Raw genomic sequence first — 24,214 nt, 5'->3', positions numbered from 1 at the left:
TGTATGGCCTCCATGATTTTTAATGACAGCACCAAGTCTTCTAGGCATGGAATGAACAAGTTGGCGACATTTTGCAACCAAGGGCGGCTGGCGCATAAGGGCGATTGGACGACGCACTGCCAAAACGAAAAAAAAGTTTTTTTTCTTTTTTTTTTTTAAACAAACTTTCACCAACGCTGCTCGAGGCCGTTTTAATCTGTCTCTGGGTATCATTGTCCAATCAGGGTGGTCTTGCTTCTAGAGTACCGCCCCTTTTGGGGCAATTTCAGTCACGTTGAAAATCACCCAAGAGTTCACTGATAGAGTCCCATGTTAATATATATTTTTTTCACCTAACTGACACTTCAATGCAATCTCTATGGGTTCCGGGGGGGCTTGCCCTAACGTGCTTACGTCACTGCGCAGCGCGGCAAAGTTGCGTTCGATCCGCTCAGTTTCTGAGGTGAGATGGATGTGGAAAGCAATTCAGTGCGGTCCTTAAAAGAAGCTCCATTTAGTCAGCGATCAAATCGAGCTAAATTGGCAACAAAACAAGCTGGACCCCCTCGACCAAATCTAAACATAAAACAAATTTCGACAAAGGGGGGGGGAATCATGTACTCGAGGTTTTACTTCAACATGGTCCCAGCGCAAATCCTGGCGAGCTGGCTGCAAGGACGCCTCAGCGGTTTTCTGCTCCCCCTGCTTACTTTTCCACCCTGGAGGTGGCTCTGCGGACAACACTGTCACTGGAGTTTCGGACATGCATCATTTGTCGGAGAAAATAAAAAAACATGAGTCATCAAAGATTCACATGGGCAGCTGCCTGAAATTTTCGGCTTTTGGGAGAGTGAGCATCGCTACACAGCTGGATGAGGGCTACAGGCTAGCAGTTCACCGCCACAACAATGAGGTGAGCAAGAACAGGCACATATTAAACCAGCTCATCCAATGTGTGAAATTTTGTGGAGTGTTCGAGTTAGCTCTACGAGGCAAAGACTAAACTGAGGGCTCCAGTCACCGTGGTGTTTTTCTGGGTTTGGTTGACTTCGTGACACACACACACACACACACACACACACACACAGTCACAGAATCCGTTCGCTTTTGATGTTTTCAATGTGCATTTTTATATTTGCCACACTTTGCTCTGAGAGTTAGCACTTTGGTAATATCCTTGGTAAATACCAGTAATTGCAAGATCTAAAGATCCACTCATCTATTTATTCAACTGCTATTGTTATGTTAGCCAACTATTTACAATGTTTTGTTACAGTAAGTGCACTTTCCTGTTGTCCTTAAGTTGCACAGTCTGTAAAATTCTTGCTGGTCATGGAGTTTGAAGTACAAAATCTATTTACAGAACATTCTGTAGAACAGTACTTTCAAGATTGGCAAATAAATATGTATTATTTTTTTAAAATAATGTTTCCTTTCTTATTTACACTACCGTTCAAAAGTTTGGGGTCACCCAGACAATTTTGTGTTTTCCATGAAAAGTCACACTTTTATTTACCACCATAAGTTGTAAAATGAATAGAAAATATAGTCAAGACTTTTTTCTGGCCATTTTGAGCATTTAATCGACCCCACAAATGTGATGCTCCAGAAACTCAATCTGCTCAAAGGAAGGTCAGTTTTATAGCTTCGCTAAAGAGCTCAACTGTTTTCAGCTGTGCTAACATGATTGTACAAGGGTTTTCTAATCATCCATTAGCCTTCTGAGGCAATGAGCAAACACATTGTACCATTAGAACACTGGAGTGAGAGTTGCTGGAAATGGGCCTCTATACACCTATGGAGATATTGCACCAAAAACCAGACATTTGCAGCTAGAATAGTCATTTACCACATTAGCAATGTATAGAGTGCATTTCTGATTAGTTTAAAGTGATCTTCATTGAAAAGAACAGTGCTTTTCTTTCAAAAATAAGGAAATTTCAAAGTGACCCTAAACTTTTGAACGGTAGTGTATGTGTTGGACATATCTTTTTATAAATATATCATTCTTGGCTATTTCACATCATACAATATTGAAATAACGTGAATAGTGAATAGGGCGTAATTGGAATTGGTCATTGTGGAGCCAAACTATTCTGTGATTGTGAATGTTGTTTGCAACTTTACACCACAGCCTATTGAGGTATTTCACCTGACGTCACAGGGTCACATGACGCCCCGGTGTCCGCCATTTTGAACGTCAAGCTAGCTAATGTCAACAACAGTAGCTGGTATGTTACTGTAGCAATGTTTACGTTCAGTCATTTGGATGACTGTTAAAACCTTTCAGTCTCAAGTTTTTCCTTTACTGGATTTACTAGTTTACTGGGCGGCACGGTGGTGTAGTGGTTAGCGCTGTCGCCTCACAGCAAGAAGGTCCTGGGTTCGAGCCCCGGGGCCGGCAAGGGCCTTTCTGTGCAGAGTTTGCATGTTCTCCCCGTGTCCGCGTGGGTTTCCTCCGGGTGCTCCGGTTTCCCCCACAGTCCAAAGACATGCAGATTAGGTTAACTGGTGACTCTAAATTGACCGTAGGTGTGAATGTGAGTGGTTGTCTGTGTCTATGTGTCAGCCCTGTGATGACCTGGCGACTTGTCCAGGGTGTACCCCGCCTTTCGCCCGTAGTCAGCTGGGATAGGCTCCAGCTTGCCTGCGACCCTGTAGAAGGATAAAGCGGCTAGAGATAATGAGATGAGACTAGTTTACTGAGCTAGCGCGTGCGCGGGCTGGCCGGCCGGCAGGCTAGCGCGCACGCTAGCTCCCAGCTTGCCCGAGCGCGCTAGCTCAGTAAACTAGTAAATACAGTAAAGGAAAAACTTGAGACCGAAAGGTTTTAACAGTCATCCAAATGACTGAACGTAAACATTGCTACAGTAACATACTAGCTATGATGTTGTTGACATTAGCTAGTGCTAACAGCTAGTTGCTAATACACTGCTACAACTACACCGACCCTAATAATACAGTTCTTCATCATTGCCTGGTAACAGCAAATTTATAACGGGCCATGTCTCAACAGACTAAGAAGTTATTTCAATGACATTTAATAACATTTTGTTTATCCTGAGGACCGAAAGTAAATGAAAATGTGAACAAACCTTAGTTGTAATAAGATGGTGACCACCGGCTCCAGGGACGACCCGCTGATGTAGGCATGTTACCCAGCCTGACACAAAATATTTCTAGGTATCCAAACTCTTATACGCTTTCAGATCAATACCTGTGTATGGCGATGGGTTTTTAACGACATAGGTGTACAGATCATGTGGGCCGAAGTCAGGTAAAGATGAGGGCTTCGTATACTTCCGTACGTCAGTGAACAATCCTGGTGGAAGCAGGTAAACGTCGTTCTCTAAGCCTGCTAACCTCAATTTTTGCAAATACCTCTCCCTCTGCTCGCCCTGTAAATGCCCTACGTCGCTGGATAGTGAAGGTGTTTTCTGCATCTCGCTCCTTTTTCTTTTATGTTTTTCGTTTGTCGCCTTCCTCGCATTCAAACTGATTCGAGCCGTGCTGTCCAAAATGGCAGTATCACATGACTTGGTCACGTGAGTGAAATACCTCAATAGCTTAGGTAGCTACAGGGAAAAGATTTCTGTAATGTGCTGCCATCTAGTGGACAGAAGTGGCATGGAACTGTGATATGCAGAGAGAAAACAAAAAAAGTCAATAATGTCTGGCTACCGATAATGTACCTGTTGAATGAGTCACCTTATGACATTATTGGATAATTTGCCCCTCCTGAGAAAATTTTCAGGACCCGCCACTGTTTGCAACATCAATCTTTTTCCATTCTTCAACAATGACCTCTTTTAGTGACTGGATGCTGGATGGAGAGTGATGCTCAACTTGTCTCTTCAGAACTCCCCAAAGAAAATAATTTCTTTACACCACAAAGGTTAAGGCTACAAGAAGATCAGCAAAGCTTTACTTATCAGTCAGAATACTGTAGCAAAAGTGGTACAAAAATTTAAGAAAGATGGAACTGCAACCATCTCACAGAGATGTCCAGGTCATCCACGGAAGTTAACACCTCAACAGGAGCGTCTTCTGATGAGAAGTGTTGAAGAAAATCTGCATGCAAGTTCACTGCAGTTATCTAAAGAAGTAGAAAGCCAAACTGGGGTGACTATTTCCCGTGACACAATACGGCGTACACTGCAGAGGAATGGCATGCATGGATGCCGTCCACGAAAGAAGCCTCTCCTAAAGCCCAGGCACAAAAAAGCCCGCCTAGAGTTTGCCAGGGCCCATGCTGACAAAGATGAAGACTACTGGGACTCTATACTCTGGAGTGATGAGACCAAGATAAATGTTTTTGGAACTGATGACTTCAAAACTGTATGGCGTCGCAAAGGTGAGGAATACAAAGAAAAATGCATGGTGCTTACAGTGAAACATGGTGGTGGCAGTGTCCTTATGTGGGGCTGCATGAGTGCTGCTGGTGTCGGGGAGCTGCATTTCATTGATGGCATCATGAATTCACAGATGTATTGCTCTATACTGAAAGAGAAGATGCTACCATCACTCCGTGCCCTTGGTCATCGTGCACTTTTCCAACATGACTAAACACACATCTTAAGGCCACTGTTGGATTTCTGAAGAACAACAGGGTGAAAGTGATTCAGTGGCCAAGTATGTCTCCTGATCTGAACCCAATCGAACACCTATGGGGAATTCTGAAGAGACAAGTTGAGCATCACTCTCCATCCAGCATCCAGTCACTAAAAGAGGTCATTGTTGAAGAATGGAAAAAGATTGATGATGCAAAATGTCGCCAACTTGTTCATTCCATGCCTAGAAGACTTGGTGCTGTCATTAAAAATCATGGAGGCCATACAAAGTACTAGATGTAGTAGTTTTTGTTGTGGGGTGAACTCATTTTTGCACCACCCTAATTTGAGTAAAACTGAAAAATGTGTAATCTAAGTTTATATTATTAACCTTACTTTCATGTTATAAGTTAAACAGATGTTATATTAAACTTTGTCTTTTCAACATTTTGGAAATTGTTTGTGTTCATTGAGATATTGTTTAAAGGTCCCATGGCATGGTGGTTTGTTGATGCTTTAAACGGGCTTGTGGAGGCTTCCGGATGTTATATCCGCAGCCTTTCTCAAAATGAACCCTCAGCACGTAAATATAGCCTCCTGGGAGAAAGCCCCATTTCAGCGCTTTTCCCAGTGCGTCGTTTTGCTAATGAGAAGCAGGAGGCGGGGAAGGGTAGAGGGTGGGGGCAGGCCATGGGGGGAGGGGCTTGACCAAGCTGCAGCCATGCTAGCTGTGTGTGAACAGTAGCAATGGCAGGTCAAGCAACAGTCCAAGCTTTCGCTTTTGACCCGGAGTCTGACCCCGAAGCAGAAGCGCAAGCAGTTGAACAAACTGTAAATCACCGACTTCAGCAGGACGTATCAGAATGGTGAGTTTGAAATGTTATGTCTGGAAACGGGAATTATTGGGTTGGTTATGTTTCCCGTTATAAAGTTCGCGATCAAACCTAGTCTGTGTTTACACAAAGGTAGTGATTTAGGCTATATCCCGGTTTGCTTGACAAAATGTTCACATGCTGATATAAATAGCCACCATACTTCATCATATCCCTATCGTGGTGGATACAAAATGATTACCTGGCTAACTGCAGGAAGCGGTTAGCTGCACAGCTAATGTAGCCATTGCTAGGCTAACGCACCGATTTTAAAACACGGCAAAACGACCAGTTATACACTTACTTGTTCGGTGTTTGTTGCTGATGCGGTAGGGATGCTTGGTACGGACCCAGGCTTCAGTGACAGTTGATGTGCAAAACCTGCCCTGTACTGTCCCAAGTTGTGGAAACATTCCTCAGAAAAATGCTTCCGACAAACATACACCATCTTAGGTAGACTCGACGGCGTATTATTGAAGTAAATAAAATTAAGCCACTGCGTCTTCAGGGGCTGTCCCGTCAGCAGTAAAAACAGACTCCTTTCTGTGTTGTCACATCCATGTACAGCGCAATTTCCATGTTTCGCTTGCTTGGGTGATGCCATGTTGTTGTGTCCTCTATGGTCTCCTCACTACAACTGGGCGGGCAATCCATACAGTGGGTGGGAATCCAGAGGGGGGGCGTGGGGATCATCTCCCTTGCTGACGTAGTAAAGGGAAGAGCTTATCAACGCATCGTTTTGACGTGCCATTCTCAAATGTTGGGCATAGTTTGGTTTACACATTATGAAATTTCTAGCCACTGGGGTGACTTAAGAAGGTCAGAGGAACTCATTTTAACATTAAAAAACCTCAAAGTGAAAATTTCATGCCATGGGACCTTTAAAATGTTACTTTTCAAAGGGGGTGTACTCATTTATGCTGAGCACTGTATCTTTTGTTGGATTGTGGATGGCAAAAAAAAAAATTTCCCTTTGCAGTGATCAGGCTTATTTTTACATCCAAACGCTTGGCACTCAGGCGTCTATCAGTAGGTATATCAGATGCTTGCTGGCTGTGCTGTGAAAATTCTGCATGCAGACGCTCATCCAAGTTTCCAAATCTGTCATTCCTTAACGCTTGAATATTTTCTTTTGTGACTACTATCATTAAAAAGCTTATCTCTGCTTTCCAAAGAAATTTCTCACTAAGATCTGTTCAGTACTTTGGGAGTAATGGCAGGTTAAAGTTGGTACAACAGAGTACACTCTCTGCTTGCGTGACGTCGGGAAAATGGCAGTGCTTTTTGAATCACGGGAAAGTGGTCAGGCGCTCTCCGTCTCTCTCTCTCTCTCTCTCTCTCTCTCTCTCTCTCTCTCTCTCTCTCTGTTTCCAACTGGATTACTCGTGAATATCAATCAGATAACTTTTACAGGGATGTTCTCTTGCTCTCACTGTTTCTGATGAAGTATTCAGCAAAATTTTCTGTCTGCTAGTTTTGATGTTATGATTCATGGGAGACTTTGAAGTGAGTTTTCATAGCTTTATCTGCTTATCTTTTCAAATCAAACTGATTTTCAGGTAAATAAATAACTATTTTAGAATATAACTGTAGTTTTGATGAAAAATATTGAGATCTTAGTGGGTGAAACGATATTTTACAAAACGGAAGTCAGAAATGCGCATGTCAAGTTCAATTCAATTAAATGGAATTTTTTATTGGCTGCGGCTCACGGAGTTTTTTTTTTTTTTTTGAGGTTTGCCTTGAAAGCTGTGAATATCATTTATATCCTTTAATATGAACACTAGCCAGCCCTACTTTTGAGAAATACAAAGGCCTACAGAGCACAAAGAGGGAATTAGAAATTCTTTAATTACTTTATTGAGTGTACTGATTTAACATTTTTATGTAATTAGCATAATTAATACTAATTAAATAGTAATTTGCATTATTTTTCAAACTTTGTATTCAGTATACAACCATCTATGTGCCTGCCAATTTCCATGTAAATATCTTGAAAGCTAACAGTTATTAAGAAAAAACATTTGATCTCATTCGTTAATGAGGCCCATTTTGGACCATCCACCCATCCATTATCTGTAGCCGCTTATCCTGTGCAGAGTCGCAGGCAAGCTGGAGCCTATCCCAGCTGACTACGGGCGAAAGGCGGGGTACACCCTGGACAAATCACCAGGTCATCTCAGGGCTGACACATAGGCCCTGTCCACACGGCAACGGATTCAGGTGAATCTGATAAAATTGTTTATCGTTTCGGCCTGGCGTCCACACGGCACCGGCGTTTTGGGTGCCCCAAAACTAAATCTTTTGAGAACGGGTTCCAGAGTGGAAAGATCTGGCAACGGCGCTGTTGCGAAGTCGTCTGGATGAGTAGAACGGATTTGTTTATGATGACGTCACAACCACATGACTGTCAGTGCTTCACGCCAGGTAGAAGTGTAACGAACTCGATGCGAGTTGTCAACAAATCCTATAACTTGGTTAATAAAACGCGCTTACAAAATATTTTCACTGTGAATATTTATTGTGTAATGGTGCAAAGTGAGAGAGAGAGAGAGAGAGAGAGTGTGTTAGGGCAGAGTCAATCCCGCCAGCAAAAATAGGGAATAAAAAAAGGAGCAATCTCACCTCTTCAGATGTTGGTTTAAGTCCTACAATACATTCCTCAAAAAGGGCATAGAAGAACAAATTAATCCATCAACGTGTAGTATTCAATTTATTCCGGACCATTAAAGACGCCGCCTTCCGCGTAGAATCATACGTCATCCTCGCCGCCATATTGGATGGGTCAAAGCGGAGAATAAAGATGCCTCATTCATATGCTGCGTTTAACTGTACCAACAGGTTTACCGTCCAAACGAGATCACATGGGATTACCTTTCACAAGTGAGACTGGAAAAATACTTTACATTGTATTTGGTCATTATAACGTAATTTTACAAACAGATTTTTCTGACTGTGGCTAATATGAAGTCTCGCACATAATAGTTTATGCGCATGCGTCCTTACTTCTATTATTCTGGTGTCTCCGATGGGACCGTCTTACAGCGCACCTAGAGGTGTGGCATGTGTATTGCATCGTTTTCAGCAAGCGTCGCGTTGCCATATGTACCTGATATTTTACTGATCCATTGCCCATGTGGACGCGATATTTATTTATTTATTTATTTTATTTTTTTTAAATCTCGTTGTCGTGTGGATGTACCCATAGAGAGACACAGCCATTCACACTCACATCTACGGTCAATTTAGAGCCACCAATTAGCCTAACCTGCATGTCTTTGGACTGTGGGGGAAACCGGAGCACCCAGAGGAAACCCACACGGACACAGGGAGAACATGCAAACTCCACACAGAAAGGCCCTCGTCAGTTGCTGGACTTGAATCCAGAACTTTCTTGCTGTGAGGTGACTGTGCTAACCACTACACCACCGTGCTGCCCCATTTTGGACCATGTTATCCAAATACATCTCATTATGGCAGTTTTCTAAAAAATTAAGCCATTTTTTTCAATCTTTGATTTTGTAATATCTCAAAAATGGATAAACATACTTTTTACAGAATTAAAATATATTGTTCTGCATTCGATTCTGAATTCAGTGAGACCAGTTTCAAGCAATTTGGATTTAATTTTCACCTGATATGTCTACTTCATGGTTGTTTACAACAATTTAGAAGCGATGTGTCCATGAGATCTAAGCCTAGGTAAGCCATGTGAGTCAGTTACATCACTGTGTCGGATTCTCTCACATAATTTGCACTCGGAGCACGATATTTAAACCTCAGAGAGAGTATGATGGCAGTCCTTGGGGACATTTTATTTTAAAAGGGAAAAACAATCTGTATACAGGTACAAACATGAATAAATGAATAATCGAACATGGATATTGTCAGTATAAATGAGTTTATTTTTTGGGTTTTGTTTAACTTTAAACCTATTTCTAAATATTCTTGCTAATTTCAAGCTTGAGATTTTGTAGAAAGAAACAAAATCTGACAATAGGTAAGGAATATGTGTAGTTACACAAAAATAATCCATCTCAGGGTGGCATGATACCACCACAGGGTGGTGCAATTTCATATAATCACAGTCTGGAAGCATTTATTCTGCTTATTGTCAATTATTGCAATGTTTTAATTATTAATGAACTACACATTGCACTTTTAAAAAAAAAAAAAGTTAATTGTCGTCTATGATTTAAGTCAGTTTCTGTTCTGTTTATTGTTCCTATAATATAATTCACTTACTTACCAGCCTCTTACATTCTCTCTGTCCTTCTCAAAAAGCACAGCTCGTCATTTTAGAGAGAGAAACCATAAAGCATAAACTCCTCTGTGAAGACGTTCCTGTGCTAGGAAACTTTGCAACGCACCATGACTGTTACATAGCACTGACATGACACGTGAAAGACCTTCCATAAATGTTAAACACCTCCACATCATGTCAATGGTTATACAGTTAGGTCCATATATATTTGGACACTGACACAAATTTTTTTTTTTTTTTTACCTGTTTACTGAAACATATTCAAGTTATAGTTATATAATGGACATGGACATAAAGTCCATACTTTCAGCTTTCATTTGAGGGTATCCACATTAAAATTGGATGAAGGGTTTAGGAGTTTCAGCTCCTTAACATGTGCCACCCTGTTTTTAAGGGGACCAAAAGTAATTGGACAGTTGACTCAAAGGCTATTTCATGGGCAGGTGTGGGCAATTCCTTCGTTATGTCATTCTCAATTAAGCAGATAAAAGGCCTGGAGTTGATTTGAGGTGTGGTGCTTGCATTTGGAAGATTTTGCTGTGAAGAAAACATGCGGTCAAAGGAGCTCTCCATGCAGATGAAACAAGCCATCCTTAAGCTGCGAAAACAGGGGGAAAAAAAGCATCCGAGAAATTGCTACAATATTAGGAGTGGCAAAATCTACAGTTTGGTACATCCTGAGAAAGAAAGCAAGCAAGCACTGGTGAACTCATCAATGCAAAAAGACCTGGACACCCACAGACGACAACAGTGGTGGATGATCGCAGAATAATTTCCATGGTGAAGAGAAACCCCTTCACAACAGCCAACCAAGTGAACAACACACTCCAGGAGGTAGGCGTATCAATATCCAAATCTACCATAAAGAGAAGACTGTATGAAAGTAAATACAGAGGGTTCACTGCACGGTGCAAGCCACTCATAAGCTTCAAGAATAAAAAGGCTAGATTGGACTTTGCTAAAAAAACATCTAAAAAAGCCAGCACAGTTCTGGAAGAACATTCTTTGGACAGATGAAACCAAGATCAACCTCTACCAGAATGATGGAAAGAAAAAAGTATGGCAAAGGTGTGGTACATCATGATCCAAAGCATACCACATCATCTGTAAAACACGGCGGAGACAGTGTGATGGTTTGGGCATGCATGGCTGCCAGTGGCACTGGGTCACTAGTGTTTGTTGATGTGACACCGGACAGAAGCAGCTGGATGAATTCTGAGGTATTCAGAGACATACTGTGTGCTCAAATCCAGCCAAACTGATTGGTCGGTGTTTCATAATACAGATGGACAATGACCCAAAACATAAAGCCAAAGCAACCCAGGAGTTTATTAAAGCAAAGAAGTGGAATATTCTTGAATGGCCAAGTCAGTCACCTGATCTCAACCCAATTGAGCATGCATTTCACTTGTTAAAGACTAAACTTCAGACAGAAAGGCCCACAAACAAACAGCAACTGAAAACCGCTGCAGTAAAGGCCTGGCAGAGCATTAAAAAGGAGGAAACACAGCGTCTGGTGATGTCCATGAGTTCAAGACTTCAGGCAGTCATTGCCAACAAAGGGTTTTCAACCAAGTATTAGAAATGAACATTTTATTTACAATTATTTTACAATTACTTTTGAGCCCCTGAAATGAAGGGATTGTGTTTTTTTAAAAATGCTTTAGTTCGTCACATTTTTATGCAATCATTTTGTTCAACCCACTGAATTAAAGCTGAAAGTCTGAACTTCAACTGCATCTGAATTGTTTTGTTCAAAATTCATTGTGGTAATGTACAGAACCAAAATTAGAAAAATGTCTCTGTCCAAATATTTATGGACCTAACTTTTTTTTTTTTTTTTACTTTTTTTAAATAAGGTTTAGTCTTGGGCAATACGGTGGTGTAGTGGTTGGCACTGTTGCCTCACAGCAAGAAGGTTCTGTGTTCTAGCCCAGTGGCCAACGGGGGCCTTTCTGTGTGGCGTTTCCATGTTCTCCCCTTGTCTGCATAGGTTTCCTCCCACCATCCAAAGACGTGTGGATTAGGTCAATTGGCTACTCTAAATTGCCCATAGGTACGTGTACCCGTACCTACCACCAGATGAGGGTTTAGGTCCCTATGGTGTGCTATAATCACCCAAGAGAATTCAGGGAAGCTAATTGATAGCTTCCTGGATCGCCGACCCTCAGCTGTGAGGACAACAGACATAAGGTTTAGTCTTGAATCATGTGGAGTGTCCATCATACCTGTGTATGGGCTACTGTCTGAGCTGTGTAGTTGTTATATAAAATCATTGCACACCTTCTGACCAATCAGATTCAAGTGTTCAAGAATGGAATGGGGAAAATCATTTCCTTTTATTATAACTTAAGAAGAAATATTAAACGTATGTCTATATTGTCTATATTCAAGCTTTCACTTCAAGATATCATGGTTTGCACTATTGGTATTTTCTGGGAGTGAATGGGGTTGTGGCTGTTTATTTGTTTGTAAAGATTTCTGAGTATATGTGTATCATTAATGTCTGACACTGCTTATGCAGAGAGAGATGTTTTCATCAACGGAGAGGTCTCTGACAGGCTGACAGATGACGATCAATCAGGTAACTGGCCAACTTCCTGAGGAAAAATTATGCTTACATTTAAAGATCTACAGGTCCAATGGACACAGATCAGTTGTGTAATTTTGTTCCATTGTTCTAGTATATTATATCTGAATTTATGCTTAGTCGAGCATAGTTGGTGTTGACTGATCAAAAGCATACTTTCAATATTGCTGTAGAGTGAATGTACATACATTACCTTCACCACTTTGTGAACATCTCTGACATGTTCTCTTGCACCATCATACCACCATTCAATGCTTTTTCTTCTCTGGTTTGATTTTTTTTTTTTCCCTCCAGTTCCCATTGCCATTGCTGTTGCACTGGGCTTGGCCATCCTGATCTTGCTGGTTGTTCTTGGTTACTGTTTCCTGAAGGGGAAGAAGCAGCGGCAATCAAGGCACCAGCACATTTCTGCTAATGGTGCACACCTACTTCCTGTAGAGGACACAGAGAAATTTGTGTACAATAGCACCACCAAGCCCATCTGATTCCTACGTTCTTTGTCCGTTTACAGCAGTGCTTCTTTATTCTAACACATTATGCTTTTCCTTCTGTAAAATACCCAAATCTGCTCATTAAGAGTTTGATTATTAGCCGAGGATCTGGGTAATGGTATAATGTTGCATTCATAACTCCCAAAATATGCTCTGATTTCATTAACCAATTCTGGTAGGGAGGCATTTGCCTACATAAGCATGCTATGGCTGTCTTGAAAATAAGTTTTTAAAATGTTTTTAAGTAAGAGTTTTACTTGAGAAGGAATTGGTGGTTTATTTCAGTTTTACTGAAATGTTTCATGAACAGATTAATGCTAGCTAATATTGGATAAGAACCATCACTGCTATATTTATCTAGTAAATGAAATGGCAATGTGTAAAAATTTCCGAGGACAATAGGACATTTTCCCATCACTGCTTTCTTTATCACGTGAAGCGAATGCTGGGAAAATTACAAAACTGTATAAAACATGGTGACCCCCAAGACTAGAATTAACCTTCCTTACCTTACCTTGTCCAGGTCTTCAGTTGTCGTCAGGTGACAGCTCTGCCTGCTCACGAACCGAATTAAGAACCAGAATTAAGAACCACTGTTTTAGAATATTACTGGAGAAACACCATTTAGTGTTGTCCCTGCCCTAATGCATCAGATTCGGATCGTCCATTAATTGCTGAATCCTTCAGCAAATGAATCGGACAAAATGGGGAAGACATGAGCATGTGCAGGCAGGACCGAGACTGGGACCACTCCTCTGAACTCGTACACCAGTAACAAACTCTTATGAAAGCTTGTGGATTCTTTTAAATGACTTCTTGAGTCTGTTTGGTTTTTTTTTTTTTAAGTTAATTTTATTTGGCAGTCCACTTGGTTTGAACAAGGCATGTCTTGAGGAGGTAAAGTGATTGACCGTTATCCTTTTTTTTTTTTTTTTTGCTAACTATTATATACATTGAAAAAAACTGTATTGATTTATTGTATGTACTGCATTATATTTGTTTTTAATCAGCATCTCTGTACTCAGGGTTTAATGTTCTCATTTAAATGTTCAGCTCTGCTTTGAGAGTCGGTTTGTCAGTTTTGGACTAAAACTCTTCCAGAAGTTTAATATTCCATGAGTTTTGGCATGGCAAACTGTTCCAGTGTGTTTTTGAGGAGACACAGCTTAAACATGTAGTTTGATTGGCCACGTGGTAAGATTTTGTTTTGATTTTTAGAGGGGTTTTTTAGTGGCTTGTATATATCGGTATCGTTTTAATTTTTATAGGAAAATGATTTAAGAAATAATTTCCATAAACCAGATTTTGATAGTTTATGCTAAAGCAATCATATGTGAACTATTTGTTCATTTTATTTTTGTACATACAGCTATGGAAAAAAAATTTGAGACCATTTTTAAAGGTGGTCACTATTAAAAGTGGTCCCTTAATTTTTTCCAGAGAGAGAGAAAGACAAAACGTGATAAATATAACACATTTTTGAAGTTTGTTCATCCGTTTTTAAAGATTCAATAAAACTATATAATGTATATTTTGACCTTCTGTTTGACTGGTAGGGAATGGTGACTCAGGAGGCAGGCTGAGGAGAGAGATGCAGACTTTTTAGCTCATCCTCGAACTCTGATTTTCAGCCCAACTGTTATCACCAGGAGATATTCCATTTTCAGCATGGCCAACAAAAACACTTGGGTTAAAACTGAAATCACTGATGCACACACAACATCTCTCTGGTAAACACTTGGTCTGATTTTAGGGAACCACTTGGAGAATCTGTTTCTGGTGTTTCAACCCAAGTGAAAAAACAAATTAACTACAAACAGGTGTAAAAACACACTTATTACCCACTCATTCCCCATGACTTCTCCTGTTCATAGCCAGCACTTGACCACATCCTTGTTGCCACATACTCTAACTGTGCTACTCAAACTGGGGTGTCATTTGACCTGGGTATAGCATAGCAGCAGCTCATGATCGTAAATGTAGATGGGATGGGATGACATTTATTGTCATAGCATCAAACGAAACTAAGTTTAGTTGTACCTTTGTTCAATACACCAGGTGTACTCTCCCTTGCTAGTGTGAGAGAACCAAACAGTTCAGAAATAACCAGTGTTGCCAGTTTTCAGCAAAATTTCCAGCCCAACTGCATGTCAAAAACCCCATAACTGACCTGAAATAATACATCAGTAACTGCTTCTGGACACCTTATCAGTCAGATGTTACTAATGAAATGCACAGTATCATCAAGAAGTGTGACTACCTCTATAAAAGTAGAACTTTTAAGCAGTTTTGTGTTCTGGTGTGTCTCTACATCAAGCCAAGAAGAAAGGATGTCTTGACCTCAGCAATTGTTGCTACTCCTCAATCTTGGAAAGGTTATAAAGCCATCTCCAAGCAATTTGAAATTCACCCTTCTATGGTCAGAAAGGTTGTTTACAAATGGAGAGCCTTCAAGACAGCTGCCAATCTTCCCAGGAGTGGGCGTCCCAGTAAATTCAGTCCAATGTCTAAGCGTTTAATGCTTAGACATTGAAAAACTCAATAGCAACATCAGGTGACCTCTGTAAGCACATTAAATGTTTATGATGGCACCATCAGAAAATAACTGAGCACGCATGGACCTATCTTGTGTGCCTGAGTAGGAAGCAATACTACGTGTTGGAGGAGGAAGAAAATTTAAATGTTGAATCCTGAAATATGCATGAACGTCATATTATTAATAGACCTCTCAGAAATGTACTTTTAAGGCCAGTGTAGGTGTAGCAAACATTATTTCAAGGATTGCAGCCCTATTTTTAACGAAGAATTGTACTTTTGTTACCTCACCAGCAGAGGGCGAGGTTGATCTGCTGTTTGATATGAACCTTATAGGCACACATCTGTATCTCCTGATAATGGCAGAATTGGCTTTGTTCCTCTACGATCATTACCTTTTAAAAAGCCTATATCCAGAACAACGTTAAATACTATGCAAAAGTCTTGGGCATCCTTTTTTTTTTTTTTTATAAAATCTTTGTAGATTATTTTATGACTTCAACATTATCGAGTCAGTAGAGAATCATTTTAGATACCAAACATTAGTTTTTCAGCACAAAATTAAATGTTACAGAAAAGTGTCAGTAATGAAAGCAGAATATTACAGAAAAGACCACTTTTCAGACAAAAACATAATTTGCTGCAAAAATAAGAAGCAAGTGTGACAAAGACTCCAAATGAACTGTGGCTGGTTCTGAAAGATGCTCATTAAAACATAACTAATTTTCTTATAAAACTGCACACATTGCACTGAGACTACTGTTTTTTGTTTTTACAGCAAAGTGTCATCACACCAAATATTGACTTTGCTTCATTTATTACTGTTTACTGCTCTTTATAGTATTTTTTAATATGTAGAAACATTTAATTTCATCATTTTGAAGCCTTTGCTCTACAACATTTCTTTGCATGTACCCAAGAGTCCCCCCCCCAGGTACACTACCGTTCAAAAGTTTGGGGTCACCCAGACAATTTTGTGTTTTCCATGAAAAGTCACACTTTTATTTACCACCATAAGTTGTAAAATGAATAGAAAATATAGTCAAGACATTTTTCTGGCCATTTTGAGCATTTAATCAACCCCACAAATGTGATGCTCCAGAAACTCAATCTGCTCAAAGGAAGGTCAGTTTTATAGCTTCTCTAAAGAGCTCAACTGTTTTCAGCTGTGCTAACATGATTGTACAAGGGTTTTCTAATCATCCATTAGCCTTCTGAGGCAATGAGCAAACACATTGTACCATTAGAACACTGGAGTGAGAGTTGCTGGAAATGGGCCTCTATACACCTATGGAGATATTGCACCAAAAACCAGACATTTGCAGCTAGAATAGTCATTTACCACATTAGCAATGTATAGAGTGCATTTCTGATTAGTTTAAAGTGATCTTCATTGAAAAGAACAGTGCTTTTCTTTCAAAAATAAGGACATTTCAAAGTGACCCCAAACTTTTGAACGGTAGTGTAATTATGTAAATATGTGATCAATCGTGGAAAACAGCCATTCATCCATTATCTGTACAGTAGTGCTTGAAAGTTTGTGAACCCTTTAGAATTTTCTATATTTCTGCATAAATATGACCTAAAACGTCATCAGATTTTCACTCAAGTCCTAAAAGTAGATAAAGAGAACCCAGTTAAACAAATGAGACAAAAATATTATACTTAGTCATTTATTTATTGAGGAAAATGATCCAATATTACATATCTGTGAGTGGCAAAAGTATGTGAACCTCTAGGATTAGCAGTTAAGTTGAAGGTGAAATTAGAGTCAGGTGTTTTCAATGAATGGGATGACAATCAGGTGTGAGTGGGCACCCTGTTTTATTTAAAGAACAGGGCTCTATCAAAGTCTGATCTTCACAACACATGTTTGTGGAAGTGTATCATAGCACGAACAAAGGAGATTTCTGAGGACCTCAGAAAAAGCGTTGTTGATGCTCATCAGGCTGGAAAAGGTTACAAAACCATCTCTAAAGAGTTTGGACTCCACCAATCCACAGTCAGACAGATTGTGTACAAATGGAGGAAATTCAAGATCATTGTTACCCTCCCCAGGAGTGGTCGACCAACAAAGATCACTCCAAGAGCAAGGCATGTAATGGTCGGTGAGGTCACAAAGGACCCCAGGGTAACTTCTAAGCAACTGAAGACCTCTCTCACATTGGTTAATGTTCATGAGTCCACCATCAGGAGAACACTGAACAACAATGGAATGCATGGCAGGGTTGCAAGGAGAAAGCCACTGCTCTCCAAAAAGAACATTGCTGCTCATCTGCAGTTTGCTAAAGATCACGTGGACAAACCAGAAGGCTATTGGAAAAATGTTTTGTGGACAAATGAGACCAAAATAGAACTTTTTGGTTTAAACAAGAAGCATTATGTTTGGAGAAAGGAAAACGCTGCATTCCCGCATCAGAACCTTATCCCATCTGTGAAACATGGTGGTGGTAGTATCATGGTTTGGGCCTGTTTTGCTGCATCTGGGCCAGGACATCTTGCCATCACTGATGGAACAATGAATTCTGAATTATACCAGCGAATTTTAAAGGAAAATGTCAGGACATCTGTCCATGAACTGAATCTCAAGAGAAGGTGGGTCATGCAGCAAGACAACGACGCTAAGCACACAAGTCGTTCTACCAAAGAATGGTTAAAGAAGAATAAAGTTAATGTTTTGGAATGGCCAAGTCAAAGTCCTGACCTTAATCCAATCGAAATGTTGTGGAAGGACCTGAAGCGAGCAGTTCATGTGAGGAAACCCACCAACATCCCAGAGTTGAAGCTGTTCTTTATGGAGGAATGGGCTAAAATTCATCCAAACGGTGTGCAGGACTGATCAACAGTTACCGGAAACGTTTAGCTGCAGTTATTGCTGCACAAGGGGGTCACACCAGATACTGAAAGCAAAGGTTCACATACTTTTGCCACTCACAGATATGTAATATTGGATCATTTTCCTCAATAAATAAATGATCAAATATAATATTTTTGTCTCATTTGTTTAACTGGGTTCTCTTTATCTACTTTTCGGACTTGTATGAAAATCTGATGATGTTTTAGGTCATATTTATGCAGAAATATAGAAAATTCTAAAGGGTTCACAAACTTTCAAGCACCGCTGTAGCTGTTTATCCTGTCCTACAGGGTCACAGGCAAGCTGGAGCCTATCCCAGCTGACTATGGGTGAGAGGCGTGGTACATCCTGGACAAGTTGCCAGGTCATCACAGGGCTGACGCAGACAAAAACAACCATTCACATTCACACCTACGGTCAATTTAGAGCCACCAGTTAGCCTAACCTGCATGTTTTCGGACTGTGGGGGAAACCGGAGCACCCGGAGGAAACCCACGCGGACACGGGGAGAACATACAAACTCCACACATAAAAGCCCCCCTCGGTCGCTGGGCTCGAACCCAGGACCTTCTTGCTGTGAGGCGACAGTGCTAACCACTATACCACCATGCTGCCCTGTGGAAAACATCTGCCCATGAATTCAAATAAAGAAAGAAAAAAAGAACAACTTTATTCATCACACACTTGTGAAATTCCTCTCTGCATTTAAACCATCTGAAGCAGTGAACACACACATGCACATACCCAGAGCAGTGGGCAGCCATACTAACAGTGCCCGGGGAGCAGTTGGGAGTTAGGTGCCTTGCTCAAGAGCAACTCAGCCCAAGGCCGTCCCATATTAACCTAACGCATGTCTTTGGACTGTGGGGGAAACCGGAGCACCCAGAGGAACCCCACACAGACACCAGGAGAACATGCAAACTCCACACAGAAAGGCCTCCGCTGGCTGCTGGGCTCAAACCCAGAACCTTCTTGCTGTGAGGGGACCATGCTAACCACTTACACCACCATGCACGTGTTAATGTGTAAACACGTGAAACAAAATCACGTCAGAAAATCTTATAACTTGTAAAAATAAATAAATGAAATATAAAAGAAAAAAACTTTATAAAAAATAGTTGCAAAAAACAAGAAGCAAGTGTGACAAAGTCTCCAAATGAACTGTGGCTGGTTCTGAAAGATGCTCAGTAAAACATACCGACTAATTTTCTTATAAAACTGCACACATTGCACTGAGACTACTGTTTTTTGTTTTTACAGCAAAGTGTCATCACACCAAATACTGACTTTGCTTCATTTAGATTAGATTAGATTAGATTAGATTAGATTAGATTAGATTAGATTAGATTAGATAAAACTTTACTGATCCCTTTGGGCGGGTTCCCTCAGGGAAATTACGATTCCAGCAGCATCATTACAGATAAACAGAGAAAAGAAATAGAGAAAACTTCTAGATAAATTAAAATAAATTAAGTATTTACATATACAAATATAAAAAGAATAAGATATGGGGAAGAGAGGAAGAGGGAGGGGGGAAAGGGGAAAGGTGGGGAGAAGGGGAAAGGTGGGGAGAAGGGGGGCGGTGGCAGGAGAGATATTGCACTTTATATTGCACATTGTCCGGTATTGCTTATTGTTAGGCTAGGCTACCGCTCCTTCCCATCCTCTGTCCTCCTGTTACCCCTCCTTCCCCCCAGAGAGGAGTTGTACAGTCTGATGGCGTGAGGGGCAAAGGAGTTTTTGAGTCTGTTAGTCCTGCACTTGGGAAGGAGCATTCTGTCACTGAACAGGCTCCTCTGGTTGCTGATGACGGTGTGCAGAGGGTGACTGGCATTGTCCGTAATGTTCAATAGTTTTATTACTGTTTACTGCTCTTTATAGTATTTTTTTAATATGTAGAAACATTTAATTTAATCATTTTGAAGGTATCTTTGCTCTACAACATTTCTTTGCATGTACCCAAGAGTCCCCAGGTAATTATGTAAATAATATGTGATCAATTGTGGAAAACATCCATCCATCATCTGTAGCTACTTATCCTGTTCTACAGGGTCGCGGGTAAGCTGGAGCCTATCCCAGCTGACTTTTGGCCCTTTTCCACTACCCTTTTTCAGCTCACGTCAGCTCGCTTCAGCTCACTTCAGCCCGACACGGCTCGCGTTTCGACTACCTCAGAGCAGCACGACTCAGCTCGCTTCAGCCCTGCTTAGCACCCAAAACTCGCACGGTTTTGGAGTGGGGCTGAAGCGAGCCAAACCGAGCCAAGTGGGGCTAGGGGCGTGAGCAGACACTCCCCTGTGCACTGATTGGTGAGGAGGAGTGTCCTCACACGCCCACACACGCCCCGCGAGCACGCTGGGATCTGTAAACACCGTAAACCCGGAAGAAGAAGAATTACAAATTACGAGAATTTCTGAAGCCTTATGCGCCTCGCCTCATCTGTACACTCTTGCCAGTATCTGTTGGCGTTGTCGGTGACAACAAGTCACAGCACCAAGACCAGCAACACTAACGACTCCATGTCCTCCATGTTTATTGTTTACTATCCGGGTCGTGAGACTACCGCTTAAAAGATCACTGATGTCACTGTTTGCGCCGCCTAACGACATCACGTGACGTCCACCCACTTTCGCTAACTCCACCCAATGTGGCCACCCACTTCCAGCCAGCACGGTTCAGCACGGTTGTAGTCGAAATGCAACTCCAACAGCCCCACTCAGCTCGACTCAGCCCAACTCAGCACGGCACGGCTCAGCCCAACTCAATTTAGAGCCACCAATTAGCCTAACCTGCATGTTTTCAGACTGTGGGGGAAACCGGAGCACCCAGAGGAAACCCACGCAGACACAGGGAGAACATACAAACTCCACACAGAAAGGCCCCCACCAGCTACTGGGCTTGAACCCAGAACCTTTTTGCTGTGAGGCGACAGTGCTAACCACTACACCACCGTGCCACCCTGTGGAAAACATCTGCCCATGAATTCAAAGAAAGAAAGAAAGCACAACTTTATTCATCACACACTTGTGAAATTCCTCTCTGCATTTAACCCATCTGAAGCAGTGAACACACACATGCACATACCCAGAGCAGTGGGCAGCCATACTAACAGTGCCCGGGGAGCAGTTGGGAGTCAGGTGCCTTGCTCAAGAGCATCTCAGCCCAAGGCCATCCCATATTAACCTAACCGCATGTCTTTGGACTGTGGGGGAAACCGGAGCACCCAGACATTGGGAGAACATGCAAACTCCACACAGAAAGGCCCCCACCAGCTACTGGGCTTGAACCCAGAACCTTCTTGCTGTGAGGTGACAGTGCTAACCACTACACCACCGTGCCACCCTGTGGAAAACATCTGCCCATGAATTCAAATAAAAAAAAATAAAGAAAGAAAGAATAACTTTATTCATCACACTTGTGAAATTCCTCTCTGCATTTAACCCATCTGAAGCAGTGAACACACACATGCACAGAGCAGTGGGCAGCCATACTAACAGTTCCCGGGGAGCAGTTGGGAGTTAGGTGCCTTGCTCAAGAGCATCTCAGCCCAAGGCCGTCCCATATTAACCTAACCACATGTCTTTAGACTGTGGGGGAAACCAGAGCACCCAGACACCGGGAGAACATGCAAACTCCACACAGAAAGGCCCCCACCAGCTACTGGGCTTGAACCCAGAACCTTTTTGCTGTGAGGCGACAGTGCTAACCACTACACCACCATGCCACCCTATGCAAAACATCTGCCCATGAATTCAAAGAAAGAAAGAAAGAAAGCACAACTTTATTCATCTCACACTTGTGAAATTCCTCTCTGCATTTAACCCATCTGAAGCAGTGAACACACACATGCACAGAGCAGTGGGCAGCCATACTAACAGTTCCCGGGGAGCAGTTGGGAGTTAGGTGCCTTGCTCAAGAGCATCTCAGCCCAAAGCCGTCCCATATTAACCTAACCGCATGTCTTTGGACTGTGGGGGAAACCGGAGCACCCAGACACCGGGAGAACATGCAAACTCCACACAGAAAGGCCCCCACCAGCTACTGGGCTTGAACCCAGAACCTTCTTGCTGTGAGGCAACAGTGCTAACCACTACACCACCGTGCCACCCTGTGGAAAACATCTGCCCATGAATTCAAATAAATAAATAATAACTTTATTCATCACACACTTGTGAAATTCCTCTCTGCATTTAACCCATCTGAAGCAGTGAACACACACATGCACAGAGCAGTGGGCAGCCATACTAACAGCGCCCGGGGAGCAGTTGGGAGTTAGGTGCCTTGCTCAAGAGCATCTCAGCCCAAGGCCGTCCCATATTAACCTAACCACATGTCTTTAGACTGTGGGGGAAACCAGAGCACCCAGACACCGGGAGAACATGCAAATTCCACACAGAAAGGCCCCCACCAGCTACTGGGCTTGAACCCAGAACCTTCTTGCTGTGAGGCGACAGTGCTAACCACTACACCACCGTGCCACCCTGTGGAAAACATCTGCCCATGAATTCAAAGAAAGAAAGAAAGAAAGAAAGCACAACTTTATTCATCACACACTTGTGAAATTCTCATCTCATCTCATTCTCATTATCTCTAGCCGCTTTATCCTTCTACAGGGTCGCAGGCAAGCTGGAGCCTATCCCAGCTGACTACGGGCGAAAGGCGGGGTACACCCTGGACAAGTCGCCAGGTCATCACAGGGCTGACACATAGACACAGACAACCATTCACACTCACATTCACACCTACGGTCAATTTAGAGTCACCAGTTAACCTAACCTGCATGTCTTTGGACTGTGGGGGAAACCGGAGCACCCGGAGGAAACCCACGCGGACACGGGGAGAACATGCAAACTCCGCACAGAAAGGCCCTCGCCGGCCACAGGGCTCGAACCCAGGACCTTCTTGCTGTGAGGCGACAGCGCTAACCACTACACCAACGTGCCGCCCCACTTGTGATATTCATCTCTGCATTTAACCCATCTGAAGCAGTGAACACACACATGCACATACCCAGAGCAGTGGGCAGCCATACTAACAGTTCCCGGGGAGCAGTTCGGAGTTAGGTGCCTTGCTCAAGAGCATCTCAGCCCAAGGCCGTCCCATATTAACCTAACCACATGTCTTTGGACTGTGGGGGAAACCGGAGCACATGCAAACTCCACATAGAAAGGCCCCCACTAGCCGTGAACCCAGAACCTTCTTGCTGTGAGGCGACACCACCATTAATGTGTAAACACACGTGAAACAAAAACACGTGTCTGAAAATCTTCTAACTTGTAAAAAAAAAAATCATAATAAATAAAATATAAAAGAAAAAACTTTTTTTAAATAACAGTTTTTAAAAAGCACTAGAGAAGTGACAGTCGTAAATCACGTGTATAAAAATTCACATGTGAAGAATAGTGAAGTATACCACATGGAATAATGAATAATGGATACCGGAAGTACAGGAATGTCTTTGGCACGTGAATTGCGGATTGTGTGTCGCTTTCTAGTGACACGCCCTTTTCAGGCTGTGGGCGGGGCTTATCCGAGCCTGCAGTGATCAGAGAGGCGTGCGGTGCGGTGCGGTGCAGTTGCTGACTGCATGTCGGGTTTGTGTGGAGCAGAATACAGCACGGCCTTAAAGTGAGGGATGAGTTTGTGCTTGGAGCGAATCCTGAGATAAAGATTTAGTGTGAAGAGCCAGATGTGCACTTGGTAAGTAAGTTGTCTGACTTTAGTGCGCTTCCTGCTCACTGATGTGTCTGAGCTTCTGTAGAGTCATGACTGCTTTCAAGGTTTCCAAATGTTGTTGTTTTGCCTTCATATACCAAATCCAAGAACTTTTACAACGACAACGAACTGCACAGAAAAGATACTAAACCTTTGTTCACTCTGTTCTTCATTATACCTTTAATCTGATGTGCTTTCCATATGAGTTAAGGAATGTAAACAAAGCATAATTTGTATTTTTAAATAAAAATAAAGTTTAAAAAAAAAATAAGCTACACATGAAAGATGCAAAACCTATTCTCTTAAGAGTGCTCCAAACCAATCAAAATAAGGTACACTGTTTCTGAGAGTCTAAATAGGA

General features: G+C 41.9%; 2 protein-coding genes across 5 annotated transcripts in view; both read left to right on the top strand.

Annotated features, from left to right (window-relative positions):
* spint1a (serine peptidase inhibitor, Kunitz type 1 a) overlaps positions 1 to 14,275 on the top strand; it is a 43,353-nt gene extending 29,078 nt beyond the window's left edge. For both annotated transcript variants that reach the window (XM_060933986.1, XM_060933985.1), the window contains exons 10-11: positions 12,190 to 12,249; positions 12,550 to 14,275. In XM_060933986.1, the coding sequence (XP_060789969.1) occupies positions 12,190 to 12,249; positions 12,550 to 12,740 (251 nt within the window). In that variant the 3' untranslated portion in view covers positions 12,741 to 14,275. The remainder of the gene's footprint in view (positions 1 to 12,189; positions 12,250 to 12,549) is intronic.
* A 9,408-nt stretch (positions 14,276 to 23,683) lies between these two features.
* Positions 23,684 to 24,214, top strand: part of LOC132894318 (pleckstrin homology domain-containing family G member 3) — a 63,834-nt gene continuing 63,303 nt past the window's right edge. For 2 of the 3 annotated variants that reach the window (XM_060933983.1, XM_060933982.1), the window contains exon 1: positions 23,684 to 23,838. The gene's annotated coding sequence lies outside the window, so the exon portion shown is untranslated. The remainder of the gene's footprint in view (positions 23,839 to 24,214) is intronic. The other variant, XM_060933984.1, reaches the window with a different exon arrangement.

The sequence above is a fragment of the Neoarius graeffei genome, chromosome 11 (genome assembly GCF_027579695.1).
Source record: "Neoarius graeffei isolate fNeoGra1 chromosome 11, fNeoGra1.pri, whole genome shotgun sequence".
Classification (NCBI taxonomy): Eukaryota; Metazoa; Chordata; class Actinopteri; order Siluriformes; family Ariidae; genus Neoarius; species Neoarius graeffei.
The sequence above is the reverse complement of the archived record's forward strand: the minus strand, read 5'-3'. Positions and strand labels throughout refer to the sequence as shown.